The sequence below is a fragment of the Chelonoidis abingdonii genome, chromosome 8 (genome assembly GCF_003597395.2).
Source record: "Chelonoidis abingdonii isolate Lonesome George chromosome 8, CheloAbing_2.0, whole genome shotgun sequence".
Classification (NCBI taxonomy): Eukaryota; Metazoa; Chordata; order Testudines; family Testudinidae; genus Chelonoidis; species Chelonoidis abingdonii.
In genome coordinates this window covers 77,504,151-77,529,409 of record NC_133776.1, presented here as the reverse complement: position 1 = coordinate 77,529,409, position 25,259 = coordinate 77,504,151, and the positions used below count along the sequence as shown (strand labels likewise).

The 25,259-nt window shown below is 37.2% G+C and overlaps 1 protein-coding gene across 2 annotated transcripts in view; it reads right to left on the bottom strand.

The window, feature by feature from the left end:
- Positions 1-950: 950 nt before the first annotated feature.
- The window catches only part of RPS6KA6 (ribosomal protein S6 kinase A6), a 78,995-nt gene continuing 54,686 nt past the window's right edge, over positions 951-25,259 (bottom strand). For both annotated transcript variants that reach the window (XM_032765473.2, XM_032765474.2), the window contains 7 exons: positions 24,591-24,680; positions 22,455-22,613; positions 18,956-19,117; positions 17,630-17,706; positions 13,925-14,042; positions 10,419-10,559; positions 951-8,280 (listed from right to left, as the gene is read on the bottom strand). In XM_032765473.2, coding sequence (XP_032621364.1) covers positions 8,155-8,280; positions 10,419-10,559; positions 13,925-14,042; positions 17,630-17,706; positions 18,956-19,117; positions 22,455-22,613; positions 24,591-24,680 — 873 coding nt within the window. In that variant the 3' untranslated portion in view covers positions 951-8,154. The remainder of the gene's footprint in view (positions 8,281-10,418; positions 10,560-13,924; positions 14,043-17,629; positions 17,707-18,955; positions 19,118-22,454; positions 22,614-24,590; positions 24,681-25,259) is intronic.

Sequence of the window (25,259 nt, the reverse complement as noted above, 5' to 3'; positions counted from 1 at the left end):
TCCACTATTCTGTGAATATTTTAACTGTAATTGTTACTGCAATAATGACCCTCTCATCTACAAGCCAGGCAAATTCTTCAGTGAGTTGGCCTTGGTCATTCAGTTTAAAATAAACTCAAATTGAAGTCAGAGGCATGGACTGTAATTTGAGTTTTTAGACCCTCATCTGGCAAACCATGATTTCCACATTTAACTTTCAGCACTTGCGTAGATCCCACTAGTTGCAATGGGGCTCCTCACATGTCTGAAGTTAAGTATGTTCATGAGTATTTGCAGGATCGAAGCCTTTGTGAGAAAGCTATTCCTGTAGAACAGGGGTAGTCAATAGGAGGACTGTGGGACAAATCTGGACCACCAGATACTTTTGAATGGACCTCAAAATCTATTTATTATTAGGTTTTTGGTTTTTTTTAAATGATTTTCTCTGGAGTTTGGACGTTGACTATACCTGGGCCCAGAAATTTGGGCCTCGACAAAAAATAATTGACTACCCCTGCTGTAGAGTATAAAAAGGATTTCTTGAACAACCAGAAAACCTACAATAAAAACATCAAAATCATGTGAAGTGGTGGATCATCCCACTAAGTTCATACTTCACTCATATCTGTTGTGTAGGTATGTTTTTTGAAGTGTTTAATATACACATATTAAAACACTATGCTGTGATTACAAATATACAACAGGCTTTTGATTTATGCTTGAAATATATAGCAAGGTAGAATAAATAATGCAATTCACAGTATAGGTTATTTTATAAAAGTTGGCTCGTTTTTTAAAAAAAGGTTAAAATGGGCTCGAAAAGTTTCTGAATCACACACAATCACATTAGGTCAGTTATAAAGAATAAATTTGTACTTTTTTCCTAATACCCAAGGAACTGCCAGCTATTTAAAACTGTCCCTCTATAATTATTCACAATGCTTTTAACAAAAATAAATACAATTTCTAAGTCGTCTTTGGCATGTTGTAATTCCAGATGAGTAATATTTAGCAGCATAGTGTAAAAGAAAAAATACATACTGTATAATGCACTACTGGATTCAGCCTTACAAGCAGAAGAATGTAGTACAATGCAAACTTTAATGTCAATATGTACAGAGCTTTAAAGAAAACATCTTTTAAAAAATGAAATAAATACAATATGATACAAAATCCACAATATGTTTAGAGAAGGAACGATAGTTACAATATCTGACAACGGGGACCTTTTGTATAGTTCATCTTTGAAGTACCTCAGATAGCATATAATTGAATTGCACGCTTTGTATGAACTTTAATGCCCTTTCATATATTGAGATTTATGCCCAGTCACATGCCAAAACAGTTTTAGCTATAATCAGAGTATCAGTGCAAGAATGCCAAAGTGCTTGGGAAATTATGACAATGCAATAGTAAGCCTAATGCAACATACATATTATAGTAACACTTTGCCCTGCTAAGGAGATACCTTCTTGCTGTATTTTTCAGTACCCTAACAAAAACAGGTGTAATTACTGCTGGATTACTATAAATGAGTTTGAATGATTATTTCTGAAACATATTTACCAATAAGGGGACTTGCCAATTAGAGTTTAAAGATGCCTTTTCACAAAAGAATTTGTTTTCCTTACATAGAAAAAACCGAATAAGAGACAAGGATTTGTATTATAAAAGGTTAAAAAAATAAAACAACAAAAACACAGATTTGTTACTCTGCTATTCAGCTTTTGCCATACAGCTGCTTTTCCTCAATTTAATTTCCATATTATTTATATTCACAAAGAAATATGCAGGTTTATCAACAGTCAGGAAAATATTGCAGTTTGGGAGCAATTATTCTTAAAAATATACACTGGAAATAAGGACAGCTAGTATTCTGAAATCACTTAATTGAACAGTTGCTAATACAGAAGTGTGGTATATAACCAAGTACAGCATGTGTTTTTTATACATACACACACTTGGTAATATGTATGAATGCTTCAATAAGTGATTGTGGATCAACTGTTGTGTCAAATATATTGCTCCTGTGGTATTATATAACTAAAGGATTCCCCTCCCCCACAACTTTACTACCATTGAATCAAACAGGAGATTAAACACACTGAAAATTAACTTCTAAAAAAAATCTCTCATTTACCTTAAATGCATGCTTCCAGTTTTTGGCTGGGAGTAAGAAACGTTACGGTTATAGTAGTGTACAAAACCCTGTTCGCATGGCTATTTTAGCCTCATTCTGTTGACTAAGTGTGGATAATCATGCTTTTGGACAATTTATACAACCGAATCTCCATCTTTTGCAGGCTTCACCCTCCTCTAATTGTAACATCTGAAAAATAAATTAAGTACTTCGATGTTATAGCAACCTGTTACAATGCACTAATGAACAGACGCCTACAATGAATGCTTGTTAAAGCACATCTTAAAATTTGCTAGAAATACCGTTTTAATTATTGGATGTTTCAATTAATTTATTTTTTCAACTCTTACAATATACAGTGAGTGTATAAGTTTTTTTAAATTACTTTTTCAAAGCTAAAGAGAAAGGGATAAGGATAATTCAGCTCTATAACTGGAAGTCTAAAGATAACAGAGGACTGGTGTGGGGTTGACTTTCATTTTCATATCCATGAGATGCGCTCTCTGGAAGTACTCACTAAGCAGGACATCTAAGCTATATAGCTGTGCTACCAGCAATTGGACAGCCTCTGTACAACTACATACATCGCAAGTTTCTAGTGTGGCCAAAGGAATGCTCTCCTTTTGAGCATAAGGAACACACACAAAAACTAAAACCTGTATTCAACAACAGATCACAAAAGCCAAAACATAAGACAAAGCTTTAGACAATCTGCCCATACTGAAGCTCCCTAGATACTTCTGATTCTGCAACATCTGCTGTTGGTGCCACCGCATAACTTTTGAGCAATGGGGCCAGGAGCACATTGCAGATCTCTACATTTTACAGTCTCACAGTGCATAGGGTATGATGCCTTTTATTACAGATCTGCTCCAGCTCAAACTGAAGTAAATATGAGTCTTGCCACTTACTAGAGTGGAAGCTGGTGAGGCTCTATGTGAATATGTATTTTGAAAAAAAAGGCTTTGATTACAATTGCACTACTGAGACTAAGACTTTTGGCAGGCTTCTTGCTGGGGAATTATAGTTGAGACACTAACCCGTGTTGGATCATATTAGTAGGATGGTAATTAGCACTGCAAAAATCCCTATATACAAGTAGCTCTCCATTCTGTTTTTATAAAGGACTTAAGAATGAAAGTAAAAAATTTACTACAGTATTGTAGCTTATTTTTAAGCCAGTACCCACAATAAAATGCTAACCAGTTTACAGTCTTAGGGTTGCCCACTTTCTAATCCCACAAAACCGAACACCCTTGCCCCGCCCCTTCTGAGGCCCTGCCCCGCCCCAAACCTTCTCCAAGCCTCATCCCCGTTCACTCCATCCCCTCCCTGACGCTTGCTCTCCCCCACCCTCACTCACTCATTTTCACTGGGCTGGTGCAGGGGGTTGGTGTGCAGGAGGGGTGAGGGCTGCGGCTAGGGGTGCAGGCTCTGGGATGGACACAGAAGTAAGGTGTGCAGGACGGAACTCTGGGCTGGGGCCCGAGAGGTTCAGAGTGTGGGAGAGGGCGGGTGTTCCGGCTGAAAACTGGACACGTGGCGACCCCATCTTTGACTGTGTGGTAGCTATATGTACATGACACAAATTATACCTTTCAGGAGCCCCTACCAAAGACTCAAATAATTGCAATTATCTTCATTTTCAAACAATTCACAGATTACTCATGAGGAGTTCATGTTGCTTACCTTTTAAATTCCATAACTACTGGGTTCTGCAAAACTGGCATTTTCCTTTAAAATGAGAAAAATCAGTTCAAACCCCAAAAGAGCATTAATGAAGATTGTTTTATGAAACACTGTAGGGGGGTGTTTTGGAAATGTAAGGTGAAACTTTATTCCAGCAATACCCACAGAAACTGAAAGACTGACATGATGAAATTTTAAGCATCTAGACAGGATTTTGTTTGCACTAGTTACAATAAGTGTGCCTTATTCCCAAAATAAAAGTGGAAATAGACATGCCATGTAGGCCTGGTGTAGTGTGTCAAATATAACAAAGGTGTTGTCTACACAGTTTGTCTCTGTGAAAAGATTACCCCTCTAATGGTGCAGCCAAGGAAACCTTATTTTTGCCCGGGGAGTGCCACTTGTAGTGGAGCTTCGTGATGTTCTTATCTCAACTGCAGGATTGACTTAGAAAGTGTTCTAAATTCTGTGTTCACCAATCAGCATGTCTCTGTACATTTTTCCTCTTTACAACTGTATCCTCCACTCCAGGAAGACACCATTACATGCTAAGTATCTTGGCCTGCTTATTACCAATTTAGTGCACCATACTTGTAAGGTGCTTATTGCATAGTGGGTCTGAAAAAGTTAAGTGAAAATACCAATGCAAACACTGCTAAATCACTCATGAATAAAACCAAAGAAGACCAGCTGCAACTTTATGAGGGAAAAAATTGAAAACAATTAAGCTTAGCATCTTAGATGTTCTCTTTCCCGCATTTTTATTACTTTAACATTAAAATCTACATTACAAATGGACCTCTCTTTTTAAACATGCTTTTTGCTCTGTTCCCCATCCAGAGTCTAATTTTTTGTGATCTCAGTTTTGATAGAAATAGTTTTTAACTACAATATTAGGTGGGAAATATGGATGGGTGTACACTTAATTGCACACAAAGGTCTCTAGTAATGAAAAAAGCATAGAACACGCAAGATGCAGAATTCTTTCTAAGTAGTATTTTTCCCATGTGGCAGCTGTGTTCTTTGTTACTTTTCAAGCATTTCAAACAGGTACCTCAAATTGGGTACAAATAGGCCTTAATATTTCCAACACCCTATTACACCCAAGAAACTGAGTAGCAGGCATGACACACTAGCATACACATGTTCTTCATATTCATTAGATCCCATACTATAAGCATCCTAATTTAAAATTCTTAATTGTTCAGTAAGGCAATTCCTACCTCCTGCACATCTACAGTACTCCCAATGACAACAAAAAACGCAGCGAGTCACCTCCACATTTTAGGATGAGTTACTGCTACTTTTGTTATTCCAGAATCCCCCCAAAAGCCTTCACAGTATTCTATTATCTCAGTATGCAAAGTCTCCCCCTCACCCCAGATTAACAGTTTATGATCTGCTATAAAAACATTACGGGATTAGAAATTCAATGATAGCAGACAAGTCAGGATAATAATTGATTTTTGATCATAATGATTCTCAGCGTGTTCAAATTTAGCGGTACATCACTAGTATACTTTCCTAATATTTAAAATGTTTATCATGCTACTATATCAGAACAATTGTGTAGTAGCATCTAAACCTTCATGAAAAGCGTTTTTTAATCACATCCTCTGAGAATTGCATGAGATTACAGTTCACTCCTAGGTGCAATTCAAAGTGTTGGTTCTGATTTAGAAAAATCTAAAATCATTTGGGACCTGGCAGTACTACAGACTAACACTCTCTCTCTCTCTCTCTCTCTCTCTGTGACATATACCAAAGTAGTTCAGGTCAGCTGAGATAGTTAACTAAATGCCCAGACATTCAAATAGAGAGTGAGAGGACAGCAGGATATTTTCTGTGAGGTCCACAACCGTGGAACCTACTCACCCCTCTTTGGTCAAAATCCTGTACCTACTGACTTTAAGGGCACATTTCAAGGCTTACTTATTTTCCCAGATTTCACCTGTGGTTAGCCAAGGAGAGGGTTTTTAACAGTGTCACAAGTCTTTGCATTTATCTTTTGTAATATTTGTACATGTGCCAAGGGACATAGGAGCAATTACATACATTTAAATAAATAAAATTAATAAACTATGTGCCAAATATGCTACAATGAAATGTCAGTTTACCTAACAATCCAGGATAAGCTAACATTGAATATACTTCTCTTCAATAGAAAAGATTGCCAAAGGAACAGCAATATAGTCTACGTACAGAGGGATAGCCAGGTACTGATGGACAGCCTTTGATATAGTGGATAAAACAGCTTTATGGAAGTTGCTATGCCACTATGGAATCCCTCAGAAATTTGTGATCACACAGAGTTTCTGTGAAAATATGACCTGCCAGTAATATGTAACAGCTAGCTAAGCCATTTGAGTTTACCACCAGCAGCAGACAAGGATGCCTTATGTCACCCATGACCTTTTTACTGGTAGCACATTGGGTAATGAGAATGCCACTTGATTGTTCTGTGGTCTTACAATGGAGTTTCACACAAAAGTTAGACGATCTAGACTTTGCAGGTGACATCAACTTCCTATCTTATGCTCAGAGAGGCATGCAAGCTGAAACAAATTATCTTTGGGCATATGCACAATTAGTAGGGTTGAAAATCAATACACAACAAGAAACACCAACATTTTCTGGGCCTGATATAGAATCGGTCCAATATTTCACATATCAAGTACAACAGGTAGGACAGACATTAAAGTCAAAATAGCGAAAAACAGACATGCCTTCATAACTCTAAAGCTGATCTGAAGAAACAGAAATCTTGCCCTTCAAAGAAAATTTCAAATATTTAACAACATTGTGAAGTCATTCTTAACAGATGGCACTGAAACTTGGACACTTAAGACCTTACTATCTAAACTCCAAAGTTTTCATAAACAACTGCCTAAAACAAATCCTTAATATCAGATGGCCAGGGGAAAAAAAAATAAATAAAAAATCAAGCTCTGGAGGACGACAAAATATACTGATATGTCAGGAAATTATGGAACAAAAATGAAGATGACTAGAACATACATGGAGGAAAGACCAAAACAACATAAGACAGGAGTTGGACTGGAACCCCGAGGGCAAGAGGCAAGAAGGTAGACCAAGCATAACATGGAAATACACAATAGAAAGCTATCAAAATGATATGGGAAGAGTTAAGACTGCAGCAAGAGACTGTCAAAAGATGGCAGGCAGTGGTGAAGTCCCTATGTTCCTCATGGAATAGGAAGGCTTAATTCAGTCAAGTTACAGAAGGACAGAGAAGATAACTAAAAGCATATGGACTACTTGGACTACTATCACATGTCCTATCTAAAGTAGTACCAATACTATTCAGGCTCTCACTCTTGAAGACTTAAATATAATCATTTTCATAGCTCAGTACAGGACACAGTAAAATCTTATGTTGAAAATAGGGGCTGTTCCCCCAGGCTTATGACAACTGACCAGTGGTGGGCAATCTGTGGCCCACATGTGGCCTGTCAGGGTAATCTGCTGGCGGGCCACGAGACAGTTAGTTTACATTGACAGTCTGCAGGCGCGGCTGCCCACAGCTCCCAGTGGCCGTGGTTCACTGTTTCCAGCCAATGGAAGCTGCAGGAAGCGGCATGGGCCCACCACTGCTATAGACAGAAACACACACTGACATTAGAGACACCCATTCTCTAAACAAGGTCACTTGTTATCCAGTTGTTTGGTTCACAAGTGATCATTTTAATTTTATGGATGAAGTGCAATGTCTCAGATGCACCCCATTTTTTAATATTTGTACACAAACCTTTTTAATTCTTGGCACCAGGCAAGTGTAGAACTCCCATATTAACACTAATGCATTTTGCACTGGCACAATAAGGTGATCAGTTTGTCTTCTAGCATCAATGAGTTAAATGAATGGAGTCCATTGGTAAGTGCCCAATTACAAAGTAATTTAAGTAAGAACTTGTGGATTTTTTACAAATAGGTTTGATGGTAAAAATACTGACACTGTGACACTTTTTACGTACAACTTGGTTATTGGTAATGGTCCCCTAAACCACTTCATGAACCCAGCAAAACTATACAGTATGTAAAGAATATCTGTAACAAATCTCTGAAAGGACAGTGTATGGAAATACCTTATGATCTTTGTGATGTACCCTGAAGTTTAAGTTAAATAAACATGGACACTGCCTGTAAAACAACACAGTGTGAATCCCCCTGAACCTGTGGATTTTTTTCTTTTAAAAAAGGACTTTTACAGAATTCAAGTAGTGTAGCAGGAAACCATATATGTCTTTCGATCACAGGTCAGGCAAATATAGAGCCACTTATTGGATTTTCCTTTGCTCCAGTTTGGCTAAGGTGCCCCAGTGGATCTATAAGTCTGTTGAAGTTAGCTTTTTCATGCTCCGTCGTTGAGCTAAACTTGAAGCTGCGACAGGCTCTAAGACTGGCTGAAATGTCTTGTGATTCAGTGCAGAATATGTGGCAGCCATGGCCCCCTAGAGAACAATGAAATCCACAAAGATTGTAAAAGTTATCTGGGAACGAAAACACTGAATGTTAAATATTAATTCTTTATGAATCCTGGAAAAGCCACAGAGAGAACTTGTGTTAGGGCAGAATTACTTTTGTAAAACCTTGTGTTGATAAAGGGATAATTAATATTTATACCTGGGTCCTCAAGGCTTCTGAGCATGGCTTCTTCACACACCTTAGGTTTGTTCCCTCTTACCAGTAACATTTATTTCACTTTCCATTAAATTTCCACTATATTCATGAGGCCAGCGGTGGAAGTAGAATTCATTTCTTACCAGTACGCTGCACTCATAGGAGGGACACAAAGGGGGGGCACCAGCTCAAGGGGGGGGGAAGAAGGGGTCACCTGACCTCCCCACTTGACCCTTCCCCTCCCTGCCCTCAGCCCAGGGCTCATGCACTCTCCCCATCCCCTCCCCATGATCCATCCCACATAACTGGGAGGGACGGGGACGACCCCCTGTCCTTCTCCCGCTGTGCTGGAGACTTCTGAACTGCACGGCTCTCTAGAACAGCTGCAGTAAAAGGAGCAGAACATGGGGCTGCTGGGCAGCCCGACGCCAGTAGCTCCTCTGGCGTGGCTGTACCGCCCCCAGCCCTTCCATGCAGCTCTCTCTCCTGAGTCCTGTCTGGGGTTTGTACACAGTCCCACCAGAGGGCAGGGCTGGGGGCAGTACACCCATGCCAGAGAAGCTGCACATTCTGCTCCTTTTGTAGCTATGGTTCCCAGGAAAGCCCTGCGAGTACCAGGAGGGGCCAGCCAGCCTAAGATGATCCTGTCTGAGATGCTAGGTAGATATTCAGGGTAGCTAGCTCTTCCTTGTGTTCATGCTGCCGCAACGACACTATTTTTAGCACACTAGCTTGATCAGAGCTAGTGCAGCTAAGTCTCCTCAAGCTGGAAGTGTAAATTCCAGCTTGATGTACAGACATTGCCTTGGAGACCTGCTAAAGCCTCCAGAAAATTCTCCATCTGGGTATGAGCATTGCCCCAATTACTTTAGTATTTAAAAAAATAGAAAGAACAGCAACAATCTTTTCTCTCAGCCTCTAGGACAAAAACCTTGATTAGTTTGTCAATATTTTGTTTGAATGTTTATGAGTGAGTGTGTGCACTGTGTGATGACAGAGAGAATGCTAATTCTAAGAAAGGTGCTCAGCATCGAGCTCTGAAAGTGGCTGGTTCCATAGTCTAGGACCAGCTCCTGAGAAATCTCTCTTTTGCACCCATGAACTATCTTCAACAGTTTCACTGTTCTACACAGTGGGAGGTCGTAGTTGCATAAAATGGATGCAGAGGTGATTCTCAAGTAACTAGGGCCAATCCCCAAGAAGGCTTTGAATACAAGGAGAGAGACTTTGAATTCTGCATTCAGTGAGAAGCCAGTATAGAATGGATGACTGGGTGAAGTGGTCATAGCAACACAAGTGGCTAAGTAGCCAGTCTTCCGTGTTTAGTACTACTGGAGTTTTTGGTGGCCATGGCTATTCTGGTATCCAGCTGAGGAGCCAAAAGGAACCAAAGGCCATGAACTAAAGTAAGGGCATACAGTGAAGGATGCTACAAAAAGAATCTGAGGGGAATTTCAAACAGAGTAGATACTCTCCTTCTCATCCCACATACTTCCTTGTGATCTACAAAGTCATGATCCCACAGAAATAGGATAGAGGGGCTTATCTGGGCAGAGGAGCAAGCTTGGGAACAACTGCCCTTCTCCTTATTTCCTCTGCCAACCCCCTTCACAGGGCTCTCCTCCACTGGCATTAATGGGGAAGGAGGGAACAAGTACCACCCCCCTCAAGCATCAGAGCAACCATGGAAAGGACAACTTCAAGTGAAGCACATACAGTAAAAAGTAGATTAACTCCTTTTCAACAAGGTCCTTATTTCCATGCTAACATCCTCTGTAATAAAAAAAATATATTGAAAAATCCCAAAAGTCACATCTGCAGTTTAGGATAGAAAGTGAAAAGCCATCCTAAATCCAGCTGAAACAGCAATTGGAATTTAGCAGATGATAATTAGCAGAGTCAGAAAAAGAATGCTTTTCTTTCAAGTGTTAAGCTCACACATATTGAGATGGAGGACTTTTTGTTTTACCTTAACTAGATGTGGTGCATCTTGTCTGTTTAGCTGATAATGAGGCAACTGGTCCCTGCAGGCTATCCACGAGTGTTTTAATACTTGCTCTGCTGTATATCGCTGATGTGGATCTACATGAAGCATATGGGATAGCAAGTCCTAGATTGAAATGATAACACATATACAGTGGTTACATCCAAATATAAAGTGCCAGAAAGTTAGTGTTAATGACTAACAACATGAAAAAAGCCATTTAATTCATCTGGAAGGATCTAACAAGCCACACCAAACAAGGAAATCAATAGCTGAAGTGGGGCATTCTGTGTCCTGACACTTCAGATGTCTGAATACAGTGTGTGACACTATATAGGTACAATGAAGTCTGTTAACAGAATGAGCATTCATTCTAAACAGAACCTTATTAGAATGTTCATGATTTTTCATATTTTGGTTTGCTTATGAATCCAGTTATCTTTCAGAACAAGGGCAGAAATAGTTAACGCTAACCCAAAACAAACAAATAAGCAATCCATTTGCCTTTAGGATGCATTTCTTCTAGCGGCAGATGCTCCTCCTCACTCCTGCTATATAATTAATGTCTGGACTACCAGCTGCAAAATCTAAAACTCAAATATAGCGATACGCCTCTGAAGTTTTTCCACTTTAAGGTACAACCTTGTAAGGTGAAACTGACCAGAAGTGTACATTTGGTTTTGCCCCGTTGCAGTATTAGAAAAGTGTTATTTTAAGTTAATATGCAATTGCAAGGTTGGTCAAAAGAAGGTGTGAGAGAGAACAAATCAGTTAACACATTAATAGGTGGAAGGAAGGATATCAACGAAAGCAAGAACAAAGAATGATTACTCAGCAATTGGAGCAGGACAATACAAGGCATTTAAAAAAATATATTAAGAACAAAATAAATCCTAGTAATAGGATAGGTCCGTTACTAAGAGAAATGAGAAAATTGTCACTAATGAAACAAAAAGGCAGAAGTGTTCATTAAATATTTATGTGGTTTTTGGAAAGAAGCTGGGTGATGCATTCACATCTCACAGTGATGATTTTTTTGCCTCTTCCAGCAGTAACTAAGTTGGATGTTAAACAGCTACTATAGTTCAATATTTTTAAATATAATTTGCACCTGAGTATTAAAAAACTGGCCAAGGATCTCTTTTAACCACTGGTGTTGATTTTTAACAAGTCTTGAATTACTAGGAAAGTTCCAGATGGCTGGAAAAAGGCTAGTGTGCCAAAAGTTTAAAAGGGTAAACTGAATGGCTTGGGTAACTATAGGCCAACCCTGATCCTGGTTAAATCAAGAAATGGCTGATACAGGAAGCAATCATTAAAGAATTACATGATGGTACATTAGTGCCAGTCAACAATATTTTATGGAAAATAGATAGCATCAAACGTATCTGATATTCTGGTTAACTTACAAGTTGAGCTGAGAAAGGTAACCATGTTGACACAATATACTTAGACTTCTGTAATACATTTGACTTGAGGCTGAAGCTAGACAAACTCAGATTAGAAAAACATTTTATTTTAAACGAGGATAAAACTAAGTGAGGATAACTAACTGGACAGTCATTAAATCTAGATTTAACATCTTTTTAAAAGATATGTCACAAACTATGGGCTTGATATGGGAATTATGGGTGAAATGCTACTGCCTGTGTTAAGGGGGTAAGCTTAGATGATCAATATTGGTTCCTTTGTAGCTTTAAAGTCTATTAGCCTACTAATGGGTCAGGTTAAAATTTATAATTATACTAGCACCATTTTAGGTTACTAAAACTCAGATTTAAAATATAACCTATTTTTTACCATTGATACTGTGTGGTTACTTTTGCAATTCACATAGCTAGATCATGAAAAAATACGTTAGAGCCTTCAGTTGATTTTCACCGACTAGCACAACATTCTTAACAGGAGATGCAAAAATTGAAGTGGAATGTTTGCTCCCAAACCAAAAACTTGGTGACATCTAAGCATTGCAAGTAAGAGGCAACTTTACATGTTGAAATACTCAGAATAAATAGATGGCAGTCAACTATTTTTTTCTTATTTTGTTGGTTTGAGTCAAAGCCTTATTATTGTTTGTGTTTTGCTTTGCTCTTGGTGCGTTGCATACCAGAATATTAATCCGAGTAGATTTTTCTAGTTTTTAATCACTATCATGTCATTATATTTCACTGAAATTTAAAATTTTCCACCTGGAGTATTTACAAATTTTCTTCAACTTTTTATGCTTTTATTTCAATTTTCTAGTTAAAATTCTGAAGTCAAGCAAATCTTAAACAAACACATAAAATTTGATTTAAATGTGAATTGTCATATAAAAGCTGTGCTACTTTTGATACGTCTTTATGGACATACAAGAAACAAAGTTCTTCATTTTTCTGGAAGTATTTTCCTCCTGGTTTTTCCACTGGGTATTATCAGATGCAGTCTTTCCAACTTTTTACTGGAAAAAATAAGTCTTAGAAGAATCAGAACAATCACATTTGCAAGTCAGACTGAAACCTGAATTGCAGTTCTCATGTCAGTCAACTGACAGGCTTGGTGATGGTTAATTTTAGGGAGCTATTTTAAAATCACTCAGATTTTTGTGCTGAATGTCCTCATTAGATAGGTTATGGGGAAATTCAAAGACATTTATAACTAACCCTATAAAACATTTTTCCTTTAAACTTCTCTTGGCTTCTAGCTTGTTGTATCCCAGGATGCATTGTCCTGTGCAATCACAAATACCATGGAACATAACTTAGTAGTAATAAATAGTTAGTCTTCACATTCAGGAACACCTTTAGTAAACCAGAAGGTAACATTATTTTGTAGGGCTGGGGTGAATTTTAAAAGTTAGTAAAAAAAAAAACCTTATTTCTCTGCTGAAATCAGCCTTTATCAGCCTAGTCAGCAAGGGCATTCAGTGCAGCAATTTTGGCTTAGCATTTCTCACTTCGGTTTTTTAGTTCACATTAAGACAATGAAACATTAAGCTTTCATCCTTCTGACTTTGTGCATTTGGAGTCCATGATAGTATGATGTTAATAGCGCTAAGCAAGAATTAGGTAGCCACGACTCAACAAGAACCAGGTTTAAAGTAGTGTCTCACAATATCATCCCATGTCAACTGGCTCTGCTGGAAATACAACTCAGGTTTTAGCTCTGAAATATGACATCACCATCTTTGTCCTCCAAAGACTGCCAAAAGTCTTACAGCAAGAGAGAAGTGTAGAACAGATCCTGAACCTCTTGTACAGAGCACGTAAGTTTTACACGTGGGCTTTGTGAGGCACTGTAAAAACATTCTTCCCTTGTTAAAAATGCAACTCTTGATATAGCTCTAGCATCAGAAACCATCAAAAAAAATACCACAGATTCCATACACAGACAAAAATATACCAAAATAAAATGGCTAAGAGTTAAGTTATACTAGTCAGATATCCAATCAAGTCTAACATATATTTGCTTGTACCCTAGATGGTACTATAGAAGATAAAATATATTTACACCTTTGCTGCATCTGAAACAGTGTCCCAGTTGCCTCCACTTAAAGAGAATTTTCCACTGCCTATTCGTAACAGGATTTCCTCAGGAGTATCATTGGGACCATTGGCAAAAGGAGTATAGCTATTTAAAAAAATTACAAGCAAAGAAAGGATTACATGTATATGAAATCTATAAAGAAACATGACGTAAGCAAATCTTCAGAAAGCAGTGTCATTCTGTCTAGATACTTATCGATGGTGTTACTACTATATTATGTGATTTCAGATATTTACTAAAAATACATGAAAATTTAATCTTTAAAAACTTTTCTTTTTATTCACTGCAGTGGCTTATCCAGTGGAACAAACTAAGTACAGACCAAAGATCCACAGTAGCTAAAGGTTAACAACTTGCAGGCTATACGTTCTTACCATTCCAGAGTTCATCAATTAAACTGAAATGTTTCACAGATAGAAATGATGGGGAATATCCTCACGTAAGGTCATCACACTTTTTAAAGTGAACGGCAATGAAGTGACCAATAAATCTGACTGAAGTCCATAAATATGTCTATACCTTTTATCATGGACTGAAAATATAAATGTGACTGGGATTGTTTTTAAGACTCAAGTCTGGGAGGCTCTCATTTCTCAAAATTACAGAAAAGTTGTTTTCAGAATCTTTTAGAAAGTTTTAAGAAACACTCTCTGCCTGTAAAGTCAGATCTCTCAGTAACCATGAATCCAACTGCGGAGTGCTCAGAAGAGTAAAAATTAATAAATATAAACCACATCCAAGAGACCTGAATAGTTCCTGAGAATGTTACGTTGTCTTGTTCCTTCCATGTCTAGAAGCAAACACTGAGTAAAACTTGGATAAGATTTACATTAGCACATGACACTGTTTGCAAACATTTGCAACTACCCTTCAATTGCAATTTACTGTGATTTCAATAATTTATTAATCCCAGATGCATGATTGTTTGCTACCCAGAAAGAGCTGCATTTTTGAGAACTTCATGGTTGAAGCCTCTTGCCTTTCCCAACCTATGAGCATGAGGATATAGAACATTAACACTAACATTCTAAGATACACATAGTGACGGTCAAGTACTTGGTGCATACTGAATATTAATATCTTTTAAAAGTTAATGATTTCATAAGTTTTGTTTAAAGTTGAAGAATTAACCTATGAAAATTGTTATGTAACTGCTATCATGGAGGACAAAGTCCACAATGTTTACACTTCTAAAATAATCTTTTTTCAGTTCCTGGGAGGGCATAAAATTAAGCCCCTTTGAAAAGCAGAAACCTGTGTGTTTTTATTACTTCTCTACATCTTAAAAATTAATTACATTCCAGATGTTCTAAAAATATTAATCTTTTGACTGCAAATAATTACCCCGCCACCCAATATAACACAAATTTGGATACAATGCGGCAAAGCTGCGCACTCCCGTGGATAAAAGCAAGTTCAATATAACACAGTTTCACCTATAACGCAGTAAGATTTTTTTGGCTCCCAAGGACAGCGTTACAGGTGCATGAGACATTTTAGTTCAGAAAAGTACAGGTACAGGTGCATGAGACATTTTAGTTCAGAAAAGTACTTTTCTGAGAGGTACAGGTGCATGAGACATTTTAGTTCAGAAAAGTACTTTTCAAAAGTGTTATAGTGGGATGAGAAGTACAGGTTAGAGAACTAAATGGCAGCTACAGCCTTTTACTCACGTGCTGCTACTACTAGTGAGTGTCCATTGTGCATTAAAGCTTTAAATGCCAGACTACTAAAAGATTGTGAAACTCATGTAGCAAAATTTACCATTTCTTGTCACAAGGAGAATCTCCTCTAAGGATTATTACTTTCAGTACTGTATTGTTGTAAAATCATCTTTAACTGGCCTAACAACAATTAGGACAATGCCCCTTTAGCAGACTGGTATAGGATAGCCACCCTGAGAAGCAGTATGTGCTTCGAATTTCAGTAAAATGGGTTGGATTCTTGTCCAGGAATGTCATGACAGCTGTGAAAGCTTTTCCATGTTTATTGCTAAAGTCTGTGTCACTAATATTCCAACTCAGAGATATTACTCTGAAGATCCCCAAAATACCAAGCACCATCATATATTCAGATTTTGAATCCAGTGAATTTGAATTAGCATTCTGAGGAATGAAATCTTAACACTAAACACCTGTCTATAGAAGGTTCACTAGAACCTTACACAAAACTAATTTGGCCTGTTAGCTGAGAGGCAGTTATCAGAAGACTATATGAAAACTTGATCTGCAAAATTTCTGAGGCTGAAGCTAAGGTAGAACATGTGACTAAATAGGAGTCTGACTGCAAATTTTTAAAAGTATTAATTACACACTATCATTGTCATTAGGGTCACAATACAAACATCTATATTTTGAAATTCACATTGATGAATCAAGTAATAATATACTAATTCAAACAGGTAGATATAAATCTATAAATTGGAATTTGCTGCTAAAATTAAGTCACTTGTTTGCCTTAAAGAAATAGGTGACAGCACTAAAGATTAAGGATATGATACTATCATTTTACTAAAAGCGTCGCTTTAAATCTCAACCTCAGTTTACTACTTGTTATGAAAACGTCAACAGAAATTGCATCCTTTTGTATTTGGATACTGCTAAAGAAAGTAACAATTCATTTTTTCCATAATGCTGTAATTTAGAGATTTCAAAACCCATCTAATGTAATGTTCCATACCCATGTAATGTATGATTTGTGTGTCAACATCAAATCCTTAAGGGATGTTGGCCAATTGAATCTGATCAGAAAAACAGTTGTGTATGTGACCCTAAATCTCCCTGCCAAATTTGGTAGTTTTGCACTCTTTTATTTTTAAGCACTGTTCTTTCCCCTGTTCCTATACAAAAGATACAGACCAGAATAATTAGCTATTCAGAGAATACAGTGAAAATGACTACATATGTAGGGCTGTCAAACACATCAAGCAAAAACGAAAGAGAAAAAATGTTTCTAATATTTTAGAGTAGCAGCTCTCTTAGTCTGTACTGAAAGCTTATGCTCAAATGCATTTGTTAGTCTCTAAGGTGACAAGTACTCCTGTTTTTTTTTTTGTGGATACAGACTAATATGTCTGCTACTCTGAAACCTGTCATTATGCAAGGCACTGCACTTAGCCGTATAGAGTGGAAATCCATCAACTTCATGAGAAAACTCCTATGAATCCGATGAAGTGGGCTGTAGCCCACAAAAGCTTATGCTCAAAAAAATTTGTTAGTCTCTAAGGTGCCACAAGTATGCCTGTTCTAGTATTTTAGTTATAGTAATCTTAGATACTAGTTATAACAATATTAGGTACATTGTTTCCAGATAGGAGCACAATTACATTGAAAGCAACTGATTCTAGATTTTGAATATTTCCATAAGTTTATGTTAAATGTTAACACGTGAAGAACACTGCTGAATTATGGAAGCCTTCTATTAAAAAATATAGTTTCATGCAATCCATATATTTTAAGACTGTTGCTCAGCATGCCACAATGCCTGATACTGTACAATGCTTATTGCAAGTAGGAAAAAAATATTTTCCTTCAAACAAGTAGTAAAATCTAGAACTTTTACATTCATTATCATTCATCTCAGAGCTGCTGTCATATCAGAATGTCTTTGTGTATACATCATACTAATTCCAGAAAACTAAGATGACATCTGAAACCTGATAAAAACCTTACCCTGCCAGCATGGTGTAAAGGAGAACACCCAAGCTCCAGATATCACAAGCAGCATCATAACCCTGTCTCATGAGAACCTATAAAACAAAGATCTGTTAAAGTTTTATTTGCTGCATGTAAAAAACTACAGAAAGGGTACGCCAATCCCAACAGCCTCTCTTAAAACCAAACAGAAATATGACAAATATTCTTAAATGTAGACAGCCAGTATAAATATTTTGAAAAGATGCTTGCATCTTACTACTGGGGGCCACTACCACCATTTTATTAGGTTGAGCCACTCCTTGAGAGATCAGCAGCACAAACACATTGACAGTAATATTGTGATATAAACCCAAGAACCTGATCCTACTGTCCTTAATCATGGAAAACTCCCACAGAAACAATTTCCAGATTAAGGTTTGCAGTATTGCATCCCAGTGAGCTTTAGGAACAGATATAAAAGGAAAATATTTTCAGTGTCTTTTATTGTGACATTTCTCATTGTCTAAAGGAACGTATTCTCTTTAAAGATCCCATTGTGATACTAGATGCGCATGGCACAGTTGATGCAATCTAAAGATGCAGAACACAAGCAACATTGTCTCTCAGGGAAAAAGCTTGGGAAAATAAGGAAAAAAGACATGAGTATTTTAAATGCATTTCTGGACAAATATTTAAAGGGAAGATAAAAATGTTGAAGTTGTAATTAGAAAGATATGTAGCCTAAATTGGAGTCTCTGGAATTTATTTGGAACTAATCCTTTTGAGACTTGGGATGGCAATATTTAAGATCACCACTCTGGAAACATAACCAGAGCATTATCATGACAGGAGAACTGTAACAGCCATTTTAGTGTAACAATGACTTCTAGCGGCTTTGGTAAATTGCTATTAATACTAAGAGTAAAACTGAGGAAGGAGTCCACAAACTAGCCTACAATGTAGACAGTACTGAATAAATATTCTGTAGGACAAAAAGGGATCTAAATGTTGGTTACACTGCAATGAAAGAGTATATAGTTGGTTAATTTTAGCCCATTAAGCTAGGAAATAAATTTAAGACAAATTTCTCATGAAGTCATGCTTTTAAATTCCAAAGGAAGAGAACATCTTATTTGTGTTAAATAAAAGCTACCGTGAAGACTTATTTACAGTGTGTGAATGGCATTTATAGATAAGTTTCGGGGAAAGGAGAACAAGGGTTGGAACAATTAAACGTGTTGTTCACACCTTTTAGTAGAAAAATATGTCTGACTGATAAGAAAGGTTATGATGATGGAATATGGTTTCTTCATGAGTCAGAATGGTACATATAAAGTCAATATATTAAACTGCTGAAGATACCTCTGGCGCTACAAAGTTGGCAGTGTAGCAAGGAGTTAAAAGAAGTCCATTCTCCCCTCGAAGTTGTTTTGCAAATCCAAAATCACAAATCCTGATAGAGTCAGCATTGTTTGAGTCATCCATATATAAAATATTACTTGGCTTAAGGTCTCGATGCACTACCTTTAAAAAAATAAAGTATAATACTTAGAAACTATTTGTAACTTGTAAAGATAACAAATGTTTATAGGGCACATCTGTAAAAATATCTAACTTCCTTACCTGCTAACTGTTCTATGAAGGTAGCAAAAACTGATCCACACAATTACTTAAAGTACGTGATGTAACTCCAGAAATTCTATATCTTTTAAAGAAACATTACATAGGAGCTCCTGAATCATGGAAAAGATGCAATTACCCTTTACTGACCCCCACAACTGATAAATAAAACCTACTGCATGTCATAAGCTACAAAGGTTAATCAATTTCTCAGAACAGTAGGATTGTTACTACAACGTTAAATTATTATTTATGAGAAAGTATATAACTTTTCTATTTGAAATACTGTTTACCTTCTAATCTAGGAAAGGTCATTAGCACTGATGTGATGTCAGATACTTTAAATAATTAAATTTAACTTTTTACTTAAAAACTTATGAAAAACCAAATGAAAATGCAACTTCTCAGAAGTTTTCTTTCCTGACCTTGTTAACAGGGCTAAATCTGGGAAATAATTGTTTGACTCAAACAGTGTATAATTATAGGCATATACTTATTATTGTTCTAATTGCTGAAAAGATACATCTCCTGTACTGGATAACATCTCCTGTCGGATGATGCTAGGAAGGTTTGCAATAAAGTGACAACCTCCCTGACACAAGAAGAGCCTAGGATTGAAATGGATTATGAAAAAGATACTTGTATTTCCACACAACATAAAAAGATTCTTTTCTTGTTTCGTTCATTGCCTCATACATATGATTTTGTACTACATATGGCATTGTTTCATATAACAATTTAACAGTTATTTGTTTGCATATAATTTTACCCTTTAAGATGTGAAAAAATGTAATTACTACAAAAAACAGAACTCCTAAATGGGCTTTCATTTTATCAAAAGTGCAGCCTGTAGTGAAAGCTACTCTAAGTAGCGGGATGCCTGTGTTCATTACTGAATCTAGGTTTGTACATATGGAATCAAACTCTCTTGCCATAATCTTATGATGCATCTTATGTTCAGTTCAATAATTTCAAGAAAATGTGAGGGTCTGTACATTCATTAATGATTCTATTACTTGATAGGATATTAGTGTTCACTGTGATTTTACCCTCTACCCCGATATAACACGGTCCTCTGGTGCCAAAACAATTTTACTGCACTATAGGTGAGACTACGTTATATTGAACTTACTTTGGCTCCCCTGACCGCCCCCTCCAGAGACCCCCATCCCTAATCACCCTCAGCATCCCACCTCCTACCCAACCCTCCTGCTCCCCGTCCCCTGACTGTCCCGACCCCTATCCACACACCCCGCCCCCTGAGAGGCACTCATCGGCAGTGGCGGGAAGCTGAGCAGCCTGGCTGCAGGCTGCTCTACTCCACCAGCTCCCAGCCGTGGCGCTACACTTCCTGCCAGTGAATGCAGGGAGGTTGTGGAAAGGACGCCCCCCGTACTCACCTGTGGCAGGAAGCTGAGTGCCACGGTTGGGAACTGGCAGTGGAGCGGGCCAGGCTGCTCCGCTTCCACCGCTGCAGGTGAGTACGGGGAGGTTAGGGAAAGGACGCCCCCCTGTACTCACCTGCGGCAGTGAAAGCAGAGCAGCCCAGCCACAGCCCGCTCCACTCCACCAGCTCCCAGCCACAGCACTCCGCTTCCTGCCACAGGTGATTACGGGGGGTGTCCTTTCCCCAACCTCCCAGCACTCACCTCGCGGTGAGAAGTGGAGTGCCACGGCCGGGAGCTGATGCTCTGATCTACCAGAGTGCTGCTTTACCGCGTTGTATGCAAACCTGTGTTATATTGAGTCGCGTTATATTGGCGGAGAGGTGTTAAATATTTTTAGTGATAGCACCTCACATATATAGGGGGCCCAATCTTGCAACAATTTCTGATGTAAATAGTCTTTACCCATATGAGTAGATACTTTATAGCAAATACGCCTATTCTTGAGTAAGAGAGACAGAGAGGTACTATGACAGCATCCTCACACAACTCTGGTAATGTACCTCAATCATTATCTGTAATAAATATCTTTTACCAGAAGGCTTCATTTATCTCAATTTTAACAACTTTCCATGTGGACATTTTGAATAAGACTAAGATAACCAACCTCATTTGTGATCTAGACATCTCCAAAAAGTGAAAAGCTGGTGCACTCATATTAACTAGGTTTTGGAGCCTTCAAAGTAACTTTGCAATATGACTTTTATAAGATACATATATGGATGAACTCTTATCACTAAATATTCCTGCTAACAAGTGTGTAATTAAAAATAAAATCTCTGGCATAAAAACATTTCTAGTACTAAGCATGTGATTTAAAAACATTTTAAAAGCTATTAAAAGTGGAATATATTATTGAAAACAACACGTATATAAAAATAAACGCATTAGTAGTGTTACAGGTTTAAAATAGACTACAACCTAAAAGCTGGGGCCTTGTAGGTCAATAAATATAATGTTGTAGTTAAAATCCAACTACATTTTATTCTGAGTTGATAGTGGCTTTGTATTAACAGCAATGTGTATTAATTAAAACATACAGATTGTACAGACATGTATATAATGAAACCAGAAATTCAGAACAAAATGAAAACCAGGCTTCCACAAAATGCCCACTTCCAGCTGTGTGATATATACACTAATGAGGTTTGTGCAAGTAGTTATCTGGCTGAGCGCTTCAAGGGGATTACGCATTATCTGGTCATTATAAATAAAAAACAGATTATGGCATTGATAACAACTCAACTGGTATTTCGAGCTGGATAGTTCTAATAATTCAGACCATTTTTAAATAGAATAACTGAGTAAACTGTATACTTGAAGTTCACATAGCCAATCAGATCTCAAGTTGGCACATTTCTATAGAAAAAACTTTGTTTCTGGTGGTTTAAATACTAGTTTATTTTACTTAATTATTCTACAGGAATTAAATAGTTCATATTACAGTAAGTTTGCATTCTAGTTTTCCATTAGAGGAGCAAAAATATTTTCATCTAACTGCATGAGTCAAAACTGAAATCTTCATATGAAATACAGAAATGTACTCCTCTTCCTCACCCTCCACGGAGATGTAGCTTAATTAAAAGGTTATGTAATCGAATTAATTTTCTAGCAAGACATTTTTATAAATTATGCATGAAGTTTAAATTATGTTGTATGCAAATGAAGTCTCGATGCTCTTCATAATGTGTTCACATACTAACAAGTCAACAAAAATTTAAGAAAAAGAAAAAGAAAAAGTGATTGTTAATTACACAAAGTAAATATACAATCATGATATAATATGTATCACTTACTCCTTGACAATGAAGGTAGTCAACTGTTTTAGTTATAGTGTACAATACAGCACTAGCCTCCCGTTCTGAGAAATACTTTTGTCTGAGAATCCGATCAAGTAGCTCTCCTCCCTTCATCAATTCAGTGACCAGGTAAATATATCTGCCATCATCATACACCTGCAGAAGTTTAAAAATATACACACACTGATTTGAATAATTCACAATTAAACATACATTCTAAAAATTTTAAGGACTAAATAAAGTCTTCTTCTAAATGTATATGAATACAGACAGGTATTGCAAAGTTTAATTTTTCAACTGAAAATTCATGCCTCATGGCACAAGGATTAAAGAAACCTTACATCTCACTGAACTAGATAAATTCATGGAGAATGGGTCCATCAATGACTATTAGCCAGGAAGGGCAGGGATGGTGTCCCTAGCCTCTGTTTGCCAGAAGCTGGGAATAGGCAACAGGGGATGGATTACTTGATTACCTGTTCTGTTCATTCCCTCTGGGGCACCTGGCATTGGCCACTCTCAGAAGATAGGACACAGGGCTAGACAGACCTTTGGTCTGAGCCAGTATGGCCGTTCTTATGCAGTGGTGAGTGAGTGGGTCATTAAATGATGATTCTGGGATTCATTCTTTCACCTGTGCTGCCCTGGGAAGAAGCATTTCGTTTCTCCCTATTTTTACCAGATGCAATTTTGAGTGATGGCACTTCAGATATTACCACCTAAGTAGTTTATTTCTACATTAGACCAACAACACATCAAGTGTTCAGTTGAGATAAGGATGGCAAAGACAAGCTTCCAATATCAGACTTAGATGCTTATACTAAAACTGTTCAGTCAGCCATGGATCTTTACATTTATTTATATAAACATAAGATTCTTTATTATTATTTTAAAAACTAAATAAGCTCCCAATGTGCTGGCAAAACACTTGGAATAATGATGGCTGCAGTTAGCCAAAGGGCTGCTAGAGATTCTGAATGGGAAGAATCACCCCTGTATCCCTCTACCATGTGCTCTCCACCCTTGTTCAACTGCAGCTGTCCCAATCTCCAGCGGCCCATCAATTTGCCACCCACTGAAATGGGAGGCAGCAGGGGTGGCATTTTGGTTCTTTATAGTTAATGATGAAAGCCCCAATGAACTTGGCTTCTGCTTGGTTTGGTTTTCTGTTTTTTTTTTTTTGTTTTTTTTTAATCTTAGAAAGAGCAGGAGTATTCTTTTGGTCCTTTAAAAAATTTCTGGTAACTGAATTCTTTGGAATGCCAGAGAGCTACAGAGGGCTTGTCTACACTTATTGGGGAACTGACAAGTGGTAAACAATGTATAGGTGGTCGATTTAGTGGATCGAGTGAAGACCCGCTAATTCCACCGCAGATCGCTCTCCCATCAACCCCTGTACTCCACTGGATCAAGAAGATTGGGGAAGTCAATGAGAGAGCATCTCCCATCAACATTGCACAGATCTAAGCCACGTCGATTTGCATTACATTATTCATGTAACTCAAATTGGGTAGCTTAGATCGAATTTCCCCTGTAGTGTAGGCAAGGCCTGAGCCATCAGTTTAAAGTGTGTAAGTGTTGACTCTTTCACAAGTAGATCTTAACTGTTAGGCATTTTGAGTTAAATCAACATTAAACAAAAACCAAGAAATTATTAGCAAAAATCTCATTCCCTCTCACATGCACAAGTTCCATTAATTAATTTATGGTATCAAAATTCTATTAGCTCTCTAGCTGTCTACAGAATCTTCCAGTAGAAACAAGATCTAAATTTCAAATGGGAGAGAAAGCGGAAGCAAAAGCAATAAAGTGCAGAATTTTCTTTTCTTTGCAGGTCACCTTTAAAGCCCAGACTGATTTAGGAATTTAATAATAAATTAATTAGCAAAGGCCAGAAAACAATTTTGAGTCTCCCAAAACCTAGCACATTTGCAAAAAAATTAAGATATAATATACAAGTAACCGCATATGCCATATTTAAAATATTTTACCTTTTTTTTAAAAAACTAAGTATTGTTTCCATCATATTTTACTGGAAATGCAAAGCATGGGATCCCTACCCAACAATTATTTTATTTACTGTTTGACTGCTTTGTGGTAAAAATTGTAAAATTTAAAAAGAAGAGTACATACATCTTTTAAAGTAATAATATTAGGGTGCTGTCCATAGCGCATCAAAATCTCAATTTCTTCTGAGGGATCTCTCTTACTTTTGTCAATTATCTGTGAAATAAATGGTGGAAAAGGGCTCAATGTTAAATGAAGTTTTTCCTCAGAAAGGCAAAATGGATGAAAATCTTGGATTTTGGAAAAGAGACTACAAAAGCTATAAGTAACAAGAATTTTCAAACTAAGCAAGACAGCAGTTTTGACTATAAAAGTCACATTATTGCTCTCTTTATTTTCATGCTAAATCCTTAGTAGTTAGGAGTGACACATTAACCAGCCTATTCGCTTAAAGCTTGAGGTTAATAGTTACAAAACAAGTTTTAGCGTATATTGAAAATTGCTCTAATTTGAAGATATCAGTGAATTTATCAGACTATCCTAAATACTTCTACTTCCCTCCTACCCACTTCCCCACCTAAAGAGCCCACTGATCTCACCTTTGTTGTATTCTTATTGTAAGGGCAAAGAAAAAAGGAACAAGGAACGCTTAACAATACGTCTATTCACGCTAATGAAACATGATAATTTAAGTAATTTCAAAGCCAATAGAATTAGGTTTCAAATAATTGATATATAGCTCCATAAGTCTTTTTCCAACAAAGTTTGATGGCAACTTTTCCTTTAACAAGAAAT